Source organism: Falco peregrinus, chromosome 5 (assembly GCF_023634155.1).
Source record: "Falco peregrinus isolate bFalPer1 chromosome 5, bFalPer1.pri, whole genome shotgun sequence".
NCBI classification, from domain to species: domain Eukaryota; kingdom Metazoa; phylum Chordata; class Aves; order Falconiformes; family Falconidae; genus Falco; species Falco peregrinus.
Genome location: NC_073725.1, coordinates 42229643 through 42248946, shown reverse-complemented (window position 1 = coordinate 42248946; position 19304 = coordinate 42229643). Strand labels below are relative to the sequence as shown.

Here is a 19304-nt window from a genome sequence, read left to right as displayed (position 1 = left end):
CACATTGCTTTTGTAGAATCCCTTTTTGAAACTCAACGCAAAAACTGTCAGCATTCTGTAGAAAAATGTAAGTCAAATGTCAGTCTGCTCCAAGTAATACACAGGTGTTTCTTTATTCTTTTTTTAGAATTGGCCTGCAAGGTGATGTATCTGATCCACGGGCAAAAAGCTTTCTCTATATCCTTGATACTCTCCCAAGGTATAAATGAACTTCTGCCTCAGTTCTTAAGCCTCTGTGTAGGTCCTTTATATTTCGGCAAGAGAAGTCATCTCTAGTATTTTACAGGGAGACTTACAAGTATTGTGTTATATTACTTGTTTTCACGTGATCCTGTGTAACTTATGAACACTTGTATTTTACTAATGCCATTATCATCTCATAGTTACTGTATATGCTTTCATTGTTTAGGGGTTTCTTATTATTGGGTGTCTATTTAAACTGTGGCTATATTAGAAATGGAACATTGAGTTAGTTATTTTCAGTTCAGCATCAAACTTGCACTGACTTTATAGAGAAACAGGAGTAGATAATATAATAGTTTTCTAATGGGCATCATGGAAACATGAAAATTGTTTGAAATACCAGATTAAAAAAACCTTTGATTCAACATTTTGTCAACTTTTGAATAGGCAACGTTGGAAAGTTTAAATATGTTATTGAATGGGCAATATGATACTTCTTCCATCCCCCCTTCTGTTCTTTCTTGAAGTGTCTATTCTGTCTTTTTCATGCTGCTTCTAGATATCTCAGGGCAAATTGTGTGCTTTTGGTTAGTAATACTTAAGAATTCAGATAGCACTACATTGTCTGAACAGTGCCCTTGTCTTAATATTGATCTGTCATTTTTGCCTGGTCAAACTTCAGTCCCTAATAAAATAGCCATAATTATTTGTATTGTTTATGCCTTAAATTTTGAAACAGTGGATTTTGCTGACCTAAATTGTTCTTATTGAGATCGTTAAAAATCAGCTCCAAGTAAAGCTTGTAGTCTTTTTTTCGGGAAGAGGTGTGTAGCACTGTAGGAACCCTTCTGGAGGAAGTGGGGCAAGTTGCCCAGGAAGATTATCCAGCAGAAGTTTCTGGTTCTGGATTGAGATGTCCATTGGGCACAGTTGGCATAGCCTGAGAATTTGCATCAGTTACAATGTACCAGACACTTAACCATTCCTGGCAGTCCTGCTTCTGCTGGAGACTGGGACAGCCGTTCTTTATATATTTCTTGATTTGTTAATCTTGTTCTCAGAATTTCAGGAGGATGGGGGGGGGGGGGGGGGCGAGGGGGGTTGGGGTTGGTGGTTGCTTGCTTGCTTTCTTGTGCTCTCTCTCACAAATGCTTTTCTACACAGAAGGAAACATACCAACAACAACCTTTCTTTTGAACTGCTGTTGATGCTGGGAGAAAAGGGTCTTCATCCTTCTTCCAGAAAGAACTTTTCAGCAGCCAGCAATATTAAATAGGACTAGCTTTTTGCCCTTGTCATCAGCAGTTAGAGAACACAGACACAGAAGGGCTGAGTGGCTTCACTGGGATCACCCAAGAAATCTGTGGCAGAGAGCACAGAACGCAATACAGATTCTGTAGCCTAGTTAAGTTAGACAATGAAAAGAGAGATTATTATTACTTTCCCGTTTCTAGCAGAGACACAAAAATAGATAACATGGATTTCTGGAAATTGCAAAGGATGTCTTTTCCAGAATGAGGAATGTAACTCAGTCCTCCGGACTGACCTTTCAAAATGATAAATTAAAACCAGCAGATGGTGTGTAAGTCAGTAATTTGTCAGAATAATAGTACCTTCCTTATCCTTAAAGGAATCCTGACTTAAGTATTCCTTTCTGTTAAACTGAGACACAGTTAAGAGGCTGGCTGGTTTTGTGACACTTTTGTGCATTAATATGGAAATGTTGCTTCCTGGTTGCTATGGATTTAGCTGGATAAAGGGCAGAAGCTTTTCCTTCTCAAAACCAAAGCTTTAGACATTACAGGGCATATGTTTTTCGTCATGACTATGCAAAGGAGCTGGGTTTGGCTGTGGTACTTTTATCTCAACACCCCATGAGACCCTCGTGATGTCCCTTATCTCCCTTGGGCAGGTGGTTTCTTGAGGCAGTAATTGCTGTAAGTAGTCTGTAAAATGTTCAAGATGGTGGCTTCTGTAGAGTTTCTCGGTTCCAATAGATTTATGTTTTACCGAGATAGTGCTTGTGTATTTTTTGGATATGACATATTTGCCAGACATTGAGTGTGGAGTATTTCAGCCCAAAAAAGGGAAATTCTTAATATAGGAATTTGCATTCTAATTTGGTACAGCATGCATTCAGTTTATGAGAACGATAAATTTCTCATCCCTTGGCTATTTCTACCTTATGTTCAGCCTTTTATAATGAAATGTTGCTGAAATGAGGCTCGAAGATATTCTGAGAAGAAAGGTATTAGATGGAAAGGACAATTCCAAGATCTGGAAAGACCAGGGAAAACATTGGAGAACACAGCCAGCAAACAAAGTTTGACCCAAGTGGTCTGTTTATCATGTCTAAGCAATAACCCAGGGAAATCTAATGCTAAGAGGTCAGAGTGCTACTTTTACAGGCACATTTGTAATGTTAATACCTGCCAAGTATTTAACATACTCTTTGTGTGGTGATTACTTATCTTGTGATCTGTTGATCCTGCCTGTGCTCTTGCATTTCAGGCTATGCTTTGGATTCATAACTTTAAAAATCTTTTTAAAAAAAGTTTCATAGTAGATGATGATGTTGAGTGTGGGTAGGCACACGAACAGATACATTCTCCATTCCTCTGCAGGGAATTTGGCTGCTGCTGCTTTTTTTGTTAGTGTAGTACTATTTTTTCGCTATTAGCTTTAGTATCTTTAAATTTGATGTAGTACCTTGTACATTTTCCAGTTTGTTGTGAAAGCCTTTAGTTCTTTAATACTTCACATGAATGTCTTTAGTTGATGATAGTTAAGAACAGGCTAAAACAAATGCTACTGTGATTTGTACCAGTGGAAGTCCAAAGTCACTTACTGACTTAAATAAGTGCAGAACTGTTGTCTGGTGGCATTAATACCCTGTTTCTGTATTCTGTTCCAAGATCTCAATGTATAACAGACATACTATGTCTACATTAACTTTACTAGAGAATTAATCAGTGCCAGGGGTGTTCACAGAGACTTGAATCTGAATCTATTCTTCTAAATTTTTAGACTGGTCCCTGGTACAGTTTGGACATGTTCCTTTCTCCAGAGATTTAACATGCTAGTTTTGGAATGAGCCTATTTCCAGACCTCTGCACTGATCTTGCTAAACCTCAGCTCCCTCCCCCCCCTCCATCAAAATGAAAAAGTTAAGTAAAAGTTGAGAATATCTGCAATTTGAGCTCTAAACATGTCGTATTTCTTAAAGTAATTAGATGAATGCTGGTTCTATGCTGGTTCTGATGTGTTACCACTAAAGTTGAAGTAACATTTTGACATTGAATTTTGTTTTAGGCACTTTAAAACAAAAGTTTTCTATTCCATGGCTAAATAGTGATGTTTTTTCCCTTGACAATTATCTTTGCTATTACAAACTCAATCTGTTGAATAATAATGTTATGCTTTAGGAAATGAATGTGATAAGCATTTTCAGAAGTATGTGCATGGGGTACGGGAGGGTGCAGCAGTCCATCTGAACTTAAGTGGGTTTTGTTGGTTTTTATGATTACCAGCAAGCTACATTTTTAATTCAGCTGGGAATGATTTGATCTAGGCTACCTTGAAAGTTGAGGTACATTGTTTTTAAGGATGCTAAACTTTAACAGCTGGCATGATTTGGAAATACTTTGATCTTTCTTGTAGCTAAACAAATCTGTGGATGAATATAATGTAGTTTACATCTTGTTACTCTGTTTTGTTTAATTTTTTTCCTTGTAGACTGCAGAAGCTTCCAAAATATCTACTTTTAGAAAATGTTAAAGGATTTGAATCCTCTTCTGCGAGGTAAAGTCTAATTTATGCAAGTTTATTTTTTTAATAAAGGACATTTTCTTTGGAAGGGGAAGGCAAGAGTTTTATTTCCTAGAATTCAAGTTAACAAAATAGGATCAGATAAGATAGCTAGCAGCTGTGCGTTAAAAATACTGTTTTAATTTAGGATTGAAAGTCTTAGGTTGTGAAAGTAACTTGCTAAATAACTATTTATTTCTCTACGCAGATAACAGGTTGACTCCATTTATTTTATTTGATGATCTTGTGTCCTTTACAAAACATCAATATTAATTTTCAAGGGAAAATAACAGTAGGTATAGCACTTGGAGGTTTTGGGGTTTTATCCATGACAGGAGCTCATGTTATCTTGTGTTAAGTTCATGATACAGTATAGGGGCTTTCTTCAGTACCTTTGTTGAAAACAGATTATCAGTGATTCAGAGTTGCCATCAGATGGTCCAGAGATACAGTATGAAGACTGTATAAAATCTTTGAAATGTAGAAGAGGAAAGTTGTCAGTAAGGTTACCTAATGATAGCAGGAGCATTCTCCTCTCTTGTGGGCAAAGCAGGAGATGAGGTTGCAGTCTTCCTTCTCATTTCTTGCTGGCATAGGGTAGGATCTTTCCATAGCATTCCTTAAAGTACCGAGAGAGTAGCCATGCTGTACATCGTGCTTCTTAATGAATATGGGAGGCAGCTGGCAGTTAGCTCTCACTAGTTAAGCATGCAGCAGTCACTTGAACACTTTGTTGTTGGTGCAGGCTGCAGCTGTAGACCCTGCGATTCCCTAGGCTATGCCTTGCTGGCCAGTGTTCGAAACAAGCTGTAGTTCAGGAACACCCCAGTCAGAACGCTTGATTTCTCTTACGACACTTGGGATGCAGTGTCACATACCAGGTACAGGTCACAGCTCCTGCTTTTTGCATAGTTCGAGCATGGAACAGGAAAGAAAAGACAAGTCTTTTTAAGATTGCCATTTCAATGATTTTTCAGTTCTTTATGAAGTACAGTCCTACCGCACTGTTATATCAAAGCCACCAATTTTTGTCATCTGTTGTTAGCCCTTTTGTTAGACTTAGCTGATGCCATGTATGTGAACAGAGTAAAGTAGTGAGCTATTTGTAGTGGGTTTAATCTCCTGTTTTATAATTCACAATTAAGAGAATGTCTTGCCCTCTGATTATTTTCCTTGTTGACACACTAGAAATACTCTCCTAAGAGATGGGATATTCTTTGAAGGGGTGTTTTGAAGTAGGTATGAGATACCTGTGAATGTGTAATAGTAGTTTTTGGTTATAGTAACACTGAACTTTGTTTATTGTCTCCTCAAGTTCAGAAATCGATGACTTCATATTTGTAATTCCCTGTCCAATTCTTTCTCATAGAATGTGCTGAGTGTCTTGATACCTGAGGTATTGCAGTTAATGTGTTTTTATTTAGGATAAAAAAAGGGCCTAAAGGTTGTATGAAGGGAGTAATTGCATTTTGATTCTTTTCACTGCCAGAAATGAACTTCTGCGAACACTAGCAACATGTGGTTTTAAATGTCAAGAATTTCTCTTGTCTCCAACTTGTGTGAGTACTGAAATTGCTCTAATATTATTTAACTGTTCAAACTGCACTGAGCCCAAGAACATTTGAAAATGATCAATTTTATTAAAGAGAGTCACCCCCAGGACTGAAGATACTCTTGAATGAGAAAGCCATGTGGCATGACTTCTGATTTTTCATCAGTATACTGACGTAATCATACTGCTGTTCAGACCCTAGTCCCCTGTTGCTTTGCTACTACTTGATATTTTTTAAGGCAGCATGAATTTACACCGTGAGGAGGAAGGTGGTTTTCCCTGCAGGAGCCTCAGAAGTGCTGATGCCTGTGAATTTCCCAGCACAGAAAATGTCTGTGTTATTTGTGGGAGGAGGGGCTTTGTTTGCATGTTTCCCTGGCAACTGAAAAAAAAAAAAAAAAAGGGTTGTGAGAGATTTCAGGTTGTGCAAGACTAAATAGAATCAATGAAATACTTGATGTACTTCCGAGAGAAGCTGATAGAGAGAACCTTAAAAACCAGTTGTGGTGCATTTGTTTTGGTTAGATGTCTTGTAATGCCTTGTTCAAAAAGTCAAGGAGACACAGTTTTGCATTTCTGTAGAAAACAGGTGGTACCTGTCCCAAGAAATTGTGATGCATGTAACTTTTCTTCTTACCTCATACAAGAGTTCTTTTACATTCCTGTTTGTTTACAGAGAAAGTCAAATCCATGAGGTGCAAAGAATAATTGCCCACTTGTTTCCTTGAAAGTATGGAAGTTAGAAGTATTTAGGTATTACCAATTAATACTGCTATCTCCAAAGTCACAAAATATATTAGTGTCTTAGTTCTGTTATTTTATGTAATGGCAGATTACTGTATGATGCTAATAGACTACGTTTTCTCTCTTTATGACGTGGGCACCTAAAGGCTAAAGGCTTGTGTGTTTTGCTTACAGCTTGGCATTCCCAATTCTAGGCTGCGATATTTTCTAATTGCAAGGCTTCACCAAGAACCATTTTCCTTTCAAGCTCCTGGTCAGGTGAGTCTGTTAGTATTACTTGAATTTGCTTTGTTTCATGAAGGTTTAGGTTTAAATTTTCAGTTTAGTGGTGTGTATTGATGGATGGAGAGAGGGATAAGTGATACCAACAGAAAGGTTAAGTTCTGTCTCTTTTTTCAGCCTGGATGCTGAGTTTTCTAAGGGTTGAGATGCATGTCAGTAGTTTAGATGGCTTTATACAGTTGGGGAACAGTAGCTGATAGTGGGCTAGAAAACAACTCATTCTGCTCCTTTTTCATGCCCTTGGGAAGGCATTTTTGCAAAGGCAATTATTTGTGGTTGTTCCTGACGTCGCTGCTGGTAGGTCAGCAAATCTTAATGCCAATATTTTTTGAAACCTTCATGAAAATAAAATCAGATGGTTACTTGCTTTATTCTGAGCATCTCTTGAAGGAATTTTACTCACTGCAGTGTCAGCTGTCAGGTTGCTTATCCAGTGCAGTTCTTTATTTTTTTTTCCTTACAATTTCTTCTTAGATATTGACAAGATTCCCACATCACGATCTAGAAGACTTATGCAAGGACAAAGTCACTGACAAAGTAGATGAAGTTAGTCCTTCCTTGTCTTCTGAAGAGAAGAATCTGGATCCAAATATTGGTCCTGATTGCAGCAGCAAGAAGAGTTTACCAAAAGGGACCTTTCTTTTTAAACTTGAAACAGCAGAAGAAATGGAAAGGAAACGTGATCAAGACAATGATTCTTCTATTCAAATGCTAAAAGATTTCTTGGAGGAGGGAAATGAAGAAATGAGCCAATATTTCTTACCACCGAAGTCCTTATTGCGCTATGCCTTCTTGTTAGACATTGTTAAACCCACCTCCCGGAGATCCACGTGCTTCACAAAAGGGTAAGATGCAAAGACAATGTCTTGCTGAATCACGTCTGGAAATTTTAAGTGTATTTTTGCTTATGTCCTATAAAAACAAAGAGGGAAGATTCATAAAAACAACCCAGGCCTCTGAAAAAAACCTCCTTATATAGTGTGCTTCGTGGTCCAGTGGCATGCCAGCATGAGAAACTGTTCTGCCAGACATCATGTGCCCACTCCAAAAAGGCATTCACAAAAGACAGTGCCATTTGTTGTTGACCTTCACAGAAGCTTAATTACCCCTGCGGAAATACGGTTCCAGTAGACCTCTGTAGTACTGATTCATTAATGAATTTCTTTATATTGCTCAATGAAGTTACAAAGTGTCATGCATGACAGATCCATTCCTCATTAAAACTGTCTTCATTGTACATTTTATTGATTTCTTGGATTTTTCAGCTGTGTAGGTCAGAATAGCTGTGGATCAGCCATATGCCATAAAACCAGTTAGGTTGCTGCATTGCAAGTCATGTATGTGATGGAGTAGAACATCAGTCCTTTTCTGTCTAGTAGTTTTCTGATGTGTGCCTTGCAATTTTACATTTGACTGCCGGAGGTTGGCGAGTGTTCTGAAATGCCACAGACAATTGGTCAGGAGCTTTTCCACTGAATGCATTTGTATTGGAAAATGCCAGTTGGAGCCTGAAAGTTTGTGGGAAATGTTAATATTGGTGAATTTTTCAAATTAGATTATTTTTTTTTTTAGAATTCTCAGAATGTTTCAGTAAAATGGCTTTATTGATGAGTTAAAGCTAATCATAACTTTTTTAATTAGTAGAAATTAGACTGCCAGATAGAGTTCCTTCAGAATTTGTGATTTTTTAACTATTTGACAATAAAAAAGCTGAGAAGAGAAAGAATTTCAGAAGTTCAACATTTGTGCAAAAGGAAAGCTCTTTCCCCAGTTTCTTGCTGACATAAGCCTTTTCTGCCCTCACTTTTTTGAATTGTGGGAGTCAGCATCTTGTGGGATCTGTTTCTTAATGAGAACAGTCAAATAAAAGCCTTGGGCCAGAATGATCTCTTATGTAGCTCATGTATGGCTTAAGTGTCATCAAAAATAAATTGGCCACTTGTGGTTTCACTAGAATACGTCATGGTAGTTTGTGGTTATTTTTATCAAAATCACACTGAAGGAGGCTCCTGAGTAGCTGATATGAAGTCTTTATATATAGTGGTGGGAAATCTGACACGGAGTGTGACTGTTGCTGTTCTGCTGATGTGGAAGAAGCCAGGCCAGATGGTTATGGTAGTTCTTCTTGGCTCAAAATGTAGGAATCTGATTTGCTGTCTTTGTTCCCTTTTTAAAGAGCCTTTGGGCAGGAAGGCTTCTAACATTGTTCTCAATGTGGTCATATAAGTTATAGCTCTCCATTAAGACAAGGGTTATAATTATATCGCAGGCTTCATCCAAGTCACTTTCAGAGGTAAAGAATAAGTTACTGCTGTTCTGGGAGTTATGTTTTTAGGTTTCTCTGAAGCGTGAGGTCTAGTAAAGAGGACCCTGGATAGAGCAGAACAGCACTCTGATACAGACAGTCCCTCTTCTGAGGTTCCTGTCTGGTGTCTTTCTTTTAAGTCATACTGACTATCAGCTTTGAGACTGGGAGAAAAATTTTTCCTCAGGTCTGATTGGTTTTCAGGTATTTCCAGCAAGGTTTGTGTGATGAGGATAATCTGCGTATGCCTTCTCCAGTCCTTGCTAATTTAGGGACCTCAAACACTGATATTTCATCAGTGTTTTTTGCCTTTCTGCCTTTGTCATATCAGTATGTCTTCTGAAAGGCTTTGGTGGAGTATAGGGCAAAATGTAATGGCCTGTGATGTGTGAGATATCAAGCAGATGATCCTGTGTTCCCTTCTGACCTTGGACTCCTTGGCAATTGGAAAATGATTGTGGAATTCCTTGGGACTACAAACACTGTGGTTTCTCTTAGGAATATGTTTGTGGTGATTGAAGTTGCCCATTTTAAAGGACAGAGAAAATGAAAACTACTTCTTCAGATGTAATAATTTTGGACTGACTTGTAAATTGTTGATATGTGATTGACAAGAGAAGCAATACCTTCTAAAATACTTTAATATTAGTTATATTAGTTACAGGAACACTCTGTAGCATTGCGGAAATAACTGTTTGTTAGTCGTGATATAGGACACAATATACCCAGAAATAATGTTATGTGTGTGAAATATAAAAGTTTTTTTGAAAGCCGACAGAAATAAGGATGGGGGGGAAGTCTTGAGTCAGATGAAAATTGAACACTGTAATTTAGTAAGCCAACTTATTTCATTAAAACTGGTAATGAAATGTCAGAAAATCAATGCATCATTTTTTACTGTGGCAAAAATTCCTGGTTTTAATTATGTTCTGAGTCTAAGGTATGAATTTTAATTTTTCTGTAGTCAGCAGCTGCAATAAGAATTAATAACAATTCAGTTAATGTTGGCCATCTACCCACATTTGTGTTAAAAACCCAACACCACCCCCACTGGCTCCCAAACCACTTTTACACTAACTAGATTTTTTTTTTTTTTGGGGGGGGCGGGGAGTTCTGTACTTTAGTGCCAAGATTCTTTACTTTAAAATACCACTTTGAAATTTGTCTTTATTTTGGCTCGGATATATTAATCTGAAATATGATCAGATGCTATATAAGATCAGGATTCCTCAATGCTATGTGTGTTACATTGTTAAACTTGTTAGGAATTTTCTGAATGCAACTAACCAATTAAGGGTGGTATATTTACAACACAGTTCAATTCCATGTGTTTTTAATCTGCATCAGTGTTTAGGGCCTTTTGTTCTGATCCTAAGGAAGATTTGCAAGCACTTTATTTTAAAACAAGTGTTGCTGTCACTGACATTGGCAGAACTACTCATAAGCTTTTCCAAATGAAGAAGAAATGCTCGAGATTGAAACATGCTGGGTCATTGTGTCTGTCCTGAAGGGGGGGTATTCTGTTATTTATTGTGGAATTAGAAAGGCTTGAAACAAAAATTGTTCCAGTGCCTTGCTCTAAAATGGGCCGAAGTAGAGCAAAAGACTTCTGTAATTGTCTTTACAGATGTGCAGATAAAACTAGAGAATAGCACCTGTTAATGATTGCAGACCATATCTGTCTAATGTGGGGGATCTTCTGAAGTTCTTCCACAGTGCAAAAGCCTTCTGTTTGCTTGACTCAGTCTCTTTGTGTTCAGAATGTTCAAACACTAGCACAGTTAGACCATCGGAGCATGTTTCTGAAAGCCTGTAATTACATTTAAATGGTAACCTGGAAGAGACTACAGAGTAAATATGTTGCTAAGCAGCCAACCACAAAGCATCCAGGAAAGCTATCATATGGTTTTAGAATGTAAGTTTGCTTACTGTTTAGTTGGATTTAATTTTTTTCTTTCTGTTGGACTGCTCTGCATAGATGCCTGGTCATCCCCCATCCGTTCCCTCTGGAAAATCCACAAGCAACCGAAAGTTAAATCTGACTGAACAACTTTGTTCCTAATGGAGAGACAATTTGAACTCTTAGGACCATTTGGCCTTTGACACATTTTGCCTTAATTGGTTTGTGCAGTGTAGGTGGCCCTTTCTGATGATGCTATGCTTGAATTCCTCGGGCTTGTGTAGTAGCCTAGTTGCCTTATATAAGGCTGTTGGTGTGGATAGTAACCTCCCTGCATCTTTGCAGTTGTCAGTACTATGAGGTTTGATGAAAAAATTAATTTAAGATTGTTACTGTTGTTGTTGTTAAGGTATGGACACTATGTGGAAGGGACAGGCTCAGTTCTGCAGACAGCAGTAGATGTACAGGTAAGAATGTGTAGACTAACATATGAGAATGACTTGTTTTAAAACTGATATGAGACTTGTTTTAAAACTTGTTTTTTCCTGTCTTCTGCTTTTTTGCTCTGAATATTGTAACAAGCTTTTAAAGCTACATTTTATGGCAACCAAGTTTCCAATTGATTTACTTTGTGTTCCTAAACAACAGTTTATTTAGATCAAAATTGTATGTATGGCTCTGTGTGTAGAATATGAGTTGCTATTATTGTTATCTGTCATGTGATACAGAGGTTTCACAGGGTTATGTGAAAACATTAAAAATTATTAATTCTATGGATAGACTATATAGAATACAGTGTCATGAATCTAGGGCCATTTTTTATACACAGATGGTCCACTAAATACTGTCATATGTATAGCATGTTTTAATTTCAATAGTATTATTTATCTGGGAAGACACAGTATTTTGTGAAGTTCTACTGTTGATACTGAGTTCACCACAAAGTGGTATTTAGGCATTGGGAAAGGTAATAATGTGTCAGTGAATCAGATATTTTTTCACGAGGCCTGTTTTGTACGCAGGCATTTCCTCCAGCACTTCGGTGCTGTTCACTAAAATTATATAGCATTTCTGAGCATAAGAAGAATGCAGCCTTGGAATTCAGGATAATCTCAAAGTAACTATTAAAACAGCTGTATCCATACAGTTTAATTTGTGTGGAGGGTCTGCTATTGACTTATATTGTCACTATCCTGTCATAAACAGATGTTTATAGTCCTTCGATTGCCTCATTACCTAGTGGTATAGCTTGTAACTGGAGGAAGAAGTGATGAATGCCCTCATGGCAACGCTGATTTCTTTCTTGCAAGTCCATGTATTGAGTTGTTGGCTGCAAAAAACCACCACTGATTATACTTTCAAGGAAAACGTGCTATTGTCTTTGTCACTGTGATAATTGAAAGAAATAGTCTGTTAAGATGTGACTTAAATTTTACATATTTGGCCTGCGTTGGTGATACCTGTTCTGGATATTCTTCATAGCTCGAATCAGTGTTTAAGCATATTGAGGAGTTACCAGAAGAAGAGAAGCTTATGAAATTGTCAACACTAAAACTGAGGTACTTTACCCCAAGAGAAATAGCAAATCTTCACGGATTCCCTCTGGAATTTGGTATGTGCTGGAAAGTACCCATTTTTACATAATTCTTCAGAAATGCCTGTGTATTTGGGGTTGGTTTTTTTTTGTTTTGTTTTGTTTTTTTACTGGGGACTAATCCATGCTTTTTATGTTGCAGTGCGTGTTTTTGTTTTGTTTTTTTCCTGGACCAAAACTGAACCAATTCTTACCGATTCTGGTTATTTGGCTAACTCTGAACTTCTCTGAATTTTGGCTAGTTTTTTATATTTTGTAAGAGCCATCTTCTGTGGTTAGGTTTGTCTTCATAAACTAAAAAAAAAAAAAAGTTTTGGCATGAGAATGTTCTATTACTGAATGGCAATGAAGGAGTACATTTGTTTAAACTATTCACGCAGCAGCCAACATTACTCACAACTGTGGTAAGTCAATATATCCTGCCAGTTCAGGAGGTCTGTTAGTGGTTCTCAGTGTTTGAGCTGCTTGCTTTCTCCCTTCCACACATTTGCAGCTGCTGACAGAAAGGGAATTTCAGAAGTTACAGATACTTCTTTGTTCAGGATTAATCAAACTCTTCAGTTAATGACCTTTAATCATCTCTGTTTTCTAGAAGAGGCAGTCCTAGCTCTTGGTCAGTTACTTAATTTTCTAACTTTTTGTGAAGAAAAAGGAGTCAAGGAGCAAGACTCGGTGCATTGGACACAAGTCAACCAGAATTAAGCCTAAAATAAATTCACTAGACTTCCCTTGTAAAGAAAGGCAGCCAAGAAAGTGTAACTGTTAGTACCTGCTAAGGAGCTTGGCCTGCTGCTGTCACAACAGATCATTTTATTGTCTCGGCAACACAGGTATCCACAGATTAAGACACCATGGACTTTGAGTAATTTGTTATATTTTTGTTTGACTTCCTCAGTGACTTAGAGTTCTGAGTACTAATAGTTGAGAGATATATATATATATAATAGTATCTGTATTTTTAATAGTTCGTATATATTTATTTGTTTTGAAGTTTTAGTTTTTCTCATTTATTACTTAATGTTATATTCAAAATTACTACATTTAAAGAACATTATAAAGTTTACAAAGTCAAGCATTGGTGTTGCCAGCACTAAGCTTACTTGATCAAGAGTATTTGCAGGAATGTGCTGTGTTAAGCCACGTGCCAACATGCAGGATTTTTTCATAGCTTTTAATGAATTTGTTCTTTTTGCAGACAGCCTTTTTCTTAGCACAATTCTGTTCCGTATTGATGTAGGCTAATGTAAAGAAACTTGAGCTGAACAGGGGTAGATTTGGCTTGTATAGGTTTATCATGCTGTTTAAGATTTCTTTTGAGCACAGAATTGCCCATTCTCTCCCCGCCACGCCCCCGCCCCCCCCCCCCCCCCCCCCCCAGTGTGAAATCAGTCATGACAACATCACTGAGAGGTGTCGTAGGGCTAATATTGCTTATATTTTACAGAGGGAGAATCAAGAAAATGGAGAAAGTTGTTTGGAAGTCTCTATTAGGGGTGATCAGTTTGTGAAACCTGACCTTTACTATTTCAGAGTGCTTGGAATGATGCCATGTTTTCTCTGTTAGGAGCTCATCTTCAGGGACAGCTATAAGGTTCAACAGTGCTGCAAGCCTGAACTGAACTCTCAAGACAAGTCAGGCTTCTGAATTTGAGGAGCATCCAGATCATCACCATCTACAAAATGCTCATTTAGTGAACTTGTCTTTTGTCACCAGGGAACTGTGAGGGAAGGACAGGGACAGATTCCACCTCTGAGGGTAGTACTCTTCTGCCTTTATCATGGGACCTTCTTTACAGTTCTTGCAGTTCCCTGCCTTGCTATACTACTTTTCCAACTTTCACAACACAAAACAAGTCTCTCATCCAGTGACTTCCGTTCACATACTCCTGATTCACAGGCAGAACAAGCTTTTCCCAGTGCACTGAGTCATGTCTAACTTTTTTTTTTTTTTTTCTCCTTGTACTAAGGCATTTCCCCCTTTGTACTTAAAAAAGCGTTACTCGGCTCTAGGCTGATTGAAATCTTTGGTGAGTTTAGTTACTATAATCTCTGTTTCTTCTGAGGATTTTGATCTATGGGGTTTTTTTGAAGGTTGCTATATTTATGGCTACAGCAAAGGGTGTCTCCCTGATAGCATTCTCCACAGTAACGACTTGAAATTTAACATGGAAGTGTGATATTTTCAGAGAGAAATATGCTGTAATTTCTGTAGCAACAGCAACATTTGGGCTGAAATTTTCAACAACAGAAAGATTGGAGATGTACCCCCAGCAAATATTTTGTTTGCCCAAGAAGCTAAATAATGAGAAAACTGTAAGCTGAAAACGAAGTGAAAAGAATGTCAGGAAGCTTTGTAACGGATGCTGTTGCTAGCTGCAGCTACAGTATTATCAGAGGAAACATGATTGTGTCTAAAAGGGTCTGTATTTTAACAGATTGGTGGTCTTTCCAGTGCCTGAGATCCAGAGTGAAAATCATTGTTCTTAACAGATTTATTTGTGCTTTTAACATCTAAATGTATGAATAGTAATTGCACTACAGGTCAATGAAATACTGCAGTCATTTGTCTTAGTTACTACTGTGGGTCCCACAGCAATATCATTAAAAGTGATCAGAGGGCTCTTGCACCTGCGACCTGCTTTCATGAGGGTGATGTCAGGATGACTTCTCCATTTTGCCTGTTAGTGATGTATGTAAGCTATTAGGAAACAAATGGCAGCCTAGTGGAACGCCAGCACAATGTGGTAGGGTGTGTTGCCAAGACCACAACATCATCAGGTAGCATGTGTGACCTAAACGGTAACAGTGAGAGCTGTGCAGCAAGTGCCAGTGTACTATGAGTTTTTAAAGCTGTCCTTCTGATGTAGGCTACTCTTGAGCCAAGAAGTTAGAAGATGCAAGATACCAGGCAGATGGATGGCACTTGGGATAAAGGAAACAGTAAGCCCTGAAAATTAATTCAGGCCTTCAGTTGCCAAGAGGCAGAAGGAAAAACTGAATTCCTCAGGGTTCAGATAAGCTTCTTGGATTCTTAGTGCATGTGCGTATGTGCATAAATACATATTTATTTTTATATACTCTTTTAAAATTTATAGATTGTGTACCTTATTCGGTGATGTAATATGAAAACTCCATCTGAAGAAGTGTTTGTGGAGTGCAAGTGATTGTTCCAACGAGAGAAGAATAGTTGCCCAAATCTGAGTGCCAGAAAGCTGGGCAGAGTGAATGAAGCTGGGAGAAGATGTGTTTACCAAAGCAGTCCACATTTGAGGCATTAGTAATTGGCAGAGAAGGATGGAACAACTCCTCCCAGACACCACCTCCTCAGCTTTCCACCCTTGGCTCAGCAACTGTCCAGCCGTGTTCTCTCCTGAGCTCTCCCTGGAAGAGGGTTTTTTCTGAAGTGCTGTGAAAATTTCAGAGCATATATATCACTACTTGCACACACAGTGTTTATGTATCAAAGCTAATCTGGGTGGTGATGACCTCAGAGTCAAAGTTAGGCGTTTCTTCTTAGGGAATGATCAAATAATCAAATGTGATCAAGTTTCAACAGCTTAGCAAGTGACCCTAACAGTTGAATCACCACCACTGTTCATCTTGCATTTGCTTCAACCCAAGTGCACTTTAGCTTACAGCTGCAGTAAGTGAAGAGTGCAAGCAAGGACAGTTATAGAGCAGACCAGCTGGCTGCTGACCACTTCTTCATTCTCAGAAGCTTGGTCACCTTTGACTGTGTGCTCGGTCACCTTTGTGAGCTCAATACACAAGACAGCCCTTTCACAGGCCCAGTTTAATTTTTTCTGGGCCTCCTTTCTTTCTGCCAGTCCATGCACTTGCCATGTGAAGGACGTTTCTGGTGCTCTCTGTATTTCTGAGTGCATTTGACAGGGTCAGCATTGAATTACATGGAAAATCGTTCAGCTGCTTGCTCACTCACTGAGTAAGCCTTGCTCATAGCTTAATCTGTACTGGTGGTATATTGCACTGTGAGACCGATGTGATTTTCTTCAACTGGTTAGAGGGGCTCAGTTTGGAGGTACAGTATAAAGCTTATTGAGAAACACAGTTAGTCCATCTGCAGAATCATCATATTTTCTTTCTGCTGTGGCTGTGTTCTTTTGTAGATGTTCTCTAGAGTAGCAGTTGTGCCATGCTACATGTTTCAGGTGCTGCTGCCCCTCCCTGAGACTGGTGGATGTTTTGAGCTATCTGAAGAGGAAGTAAGTTAGCATTAGTTACACAACAGAGCCATGTTTTGAGACTTCTTGTTAAACCTTAGAGAAGGCAATACTGCTAATGGAAGAACAGATCCAAATCCAATGAACTGGTTGGGAACTGGTTTTGTAACTTCGTGAATTTTAGTGGGGTGGTGAACCCTGCTGCAATCTGTGATAACTGCATTAAGAACTATTCACTGAAAAAAGGAGTAAACCCGAAAACTAGGAACAAACCCAGAATAATGACATTGTACTATATGTTTTTGTTGTAGGCTTTCCTGACAAAGTAACAATAAAGCAATGCTACCGTCTTCTGGGAAACAGCCTCAATGTACATGTAGTGGCAAAATTGATCACCGTTCTACTTGGATAATTCAGAACCTGAATCTGATGAGTACAGACTGGTGACAGAAAATACTTCCAAGAGAAGGCTGATGGCAACTGAACAAAAGGCGTAGCTTACAGAAATACCTTTCCAGACATAGTACGGAACAGTTCTGATATATTTTAATACCTTGCTTTTGTGGTGGATTTGCACTGTATAGAGGTGTGTTATTTAAATGGAAGCTTCCAGCACTTAATTGCTTTACTTAAATATCCTTTTTGCAAAATGGGAAAGAGCAGCATTTACATACACCTCAATGAAAATGGGTAAGACTATTTTATTTTATCTTAAAACCATTTCCTTGGTACAGTATAAAAAAAGCTATAAATATCAAAACTTTTTAAATTAAGTGCAGAGACCAAGTTCTGCATGTAAATGTATTAATTTGTAAATATCAGTGATCCGTTCTTAGTGATGGATTTTTTATATATATTTTTTTCTTTATTGTGTATATGATCTGAAATTCTGTTGGTTTTTTTATAGCTAATGAAACTACAGAATTCAGTATTTTGTATACAGTTTTTCAGAAGACAGTGTCATCCTTATATTTTATGGTTGTCATCTCTCTAAATACTTGTAGGATTCTGGAAACCAACTGTAACTGTCTGGAATGATTTGTTTAGGTGCAGCCGAATAAAAATGCTTCAAGATTATCACAACCCTGACACTAACTTGCGTGTTTCTGTTCTCACTTGATATTATTTAGGATAAGATTATTGTTCCTTACCGAAGACCTACACATAAAAGACAAAAAAATGGAAAGGCTCCATGTTTAGGTTCCTGTGGCATAAGAACTGGAGGAAAAACTAAATGGGCCTCTTCTGAAAATTTCTTCACAAAACTTGGTAGTAGTACTGGAAGCGTATGTTGGGATGAAACCACTGCGTATGGCCATCTAGAGCACCACAGCTGTACACAGTCTCATAGAGCTGGACCAAATGTCTTTTTTTTTTAATTATAAAGTCAGAGTTTAATATCTGAAACAATAGAGAAGTTCATGGCAAAACAGAAAGCCTTCTAAAGAAGCACATGTTCCGTTGGTTATTTTTCCTTACAGAAATTATTATATAGGTATCTAGAGAAAAAACAGTCGGAGGGGGGACAAAGCAAGATGATACTTGGTAAGCATCCATTATGGAGCTGGTGTGTCATGAAACTGAAGGATTTTGTAGATTGATCATAGTTCCTGTGCACCAAAGCCACCAATTCTGAAAGAGACTGGGGGTTTGGGGTCCTTTTTTTGGTTTTGGTTTTTTTTTTCCCCTATAAGATGACATAGGAGCAGTCATGTCGTATTGCATCTAGGCTTGGTAATACAAGAGAAACTAAAGACCGTAGGGAACGGAGCTGCTGTAGAGAGATACTGCAGCTATTCTCATCTGCCATAGTCGTCCTGAAAAAGAAAAAGAACTTGGTATTGTTATTTTGTGCCATACTTTATCTTACACTGACTCCTTGTGTATTTCTTCTTCAGTCTTGATTTGCATGCTGCTTCTGGACTGTTAAACCAGGAAAAGCTTGGGTTGACCTACTTCAGCCTGTCTTGCTTTCCAAGAACATTTGGATTGTTTGGGCTGTTCCAGCCATAAAAGAGAAACAGAAATGGATTCTCCTAAAAGAGGTCTGAACTAGGTTCTAGAGAAGGATGAGGTTGGCCTCTATCTTTATTTGGTCTCTTGTAGTATTATAATGGCAAAAAGTACTAGACTAATGTTAGGCTGTGCCTACTACTGCAGTGCAAAGAGCAGATACAGTTTTGACAGTGTTAGGAAACATAGTTATGTATTTACACGGTGGTTATTGTGTAGATTTATCAGCCAGGTCAAGAACTAGTAGCTATACAGTCTTGTTCTTGGGAGAAATGTGGTAATAGGAAGATGTGTTGCTATCTAACATGATTGAAACTTGAAACAAAGGAGATCAATTGTATGTATAAATTGGAATTTCTTTCTGCTAACTACGTGAATAGTCTGTTTGTTTTGCCTCACATAATAATTGGCAAAATATTAAGAATTGGTTTTCAATTCCGTAATGTGTAAAACTAACTTTGAAAGTTACCTAGCTGTATCTAAAACTGATACAGCAATACAGCCTGCTGCATGTTAACAGTGAACTTTAATTCAATGTGATTGTGAAGACTGAAATTTGTTTGCTAATCAGAGCTGTTTCTGAAGGAGATACTTTGAAAGAACAGATTTCAGAGTTGTAAATACATATTTGTGTATTTTGCCCCTGCTAACCCTGTAATACCAGTGCAGCTAAATTGAGTGACTGCTGCTTATCCCATCAGTTTGTCATTAATAGATGGATTTACTGAGCTCTGTTGGGTTGT

The 19304-nt window shown here is 38.0% G+C and overlaps 2 protein-coding genes across 11 annotated transcripts in view; both read left to right on the top strand.

Moving 5' to 3' along the window:
- The window catches only part of TRDMT1 (tRNA aspartic acid methyltransferase 1), a 29047-nt gene extending 12049 nt beyond the window's left edge, over positions 1-16998 (top strand). For 7 of the 10 annotated variants that reach the window (XM_027777376.2, XM_005228853.4, XM_013305552.3 and 4 more), the window contains 8 exons: positions 128-199; positions 3919-3984; positions 5480-5549; positions 6461-6544; positions 7043-7413; positions 11183-11240; positions 12256-12385; positions 16860-16998. In XM_027777376.2, the coding sequence (XP_027633177.1) occupies positions 128-199; positions 3919-3984; positions 5480-5549; positions 6461-6544; positions 7043-7413; positions 11183-11240; positions 12256-12385; positions 16860-16960 (952 nt within the window). In that variant the 3' untranslated portion in view covers positions 16961-16998. Of the gene's footprint in view, positions 1-127; positions 200-3918; positions 3985-5479; positions 5550-6460; positions 6545-7042; positions 7414-11182; positions 11241-12255; positions 12386-16494; positions 16591-16859 lie in introns of those variants that run through there. The other 3 variants (XR_001227623.3, XR_008747448.1, XR_008747449.1) reach the window with 3 other exon arrangements.
- A 792-nt stretch (positions 16999-17790) lies between these two features.
- The window catches only part of CUBN (cubilin), a 155117-nt gene continuing 153603 nt past the window's right edge, over positions 17791-19304 (top strand). The window contains exon 1 of the mRNA XM_005228854.4: positions 17791-18622. The gene's annotated coding sequence lies outside the window, so the exon portion shown is untranslated. The remainder of the gene's footprint in view (positions 18623-19304) is intronic.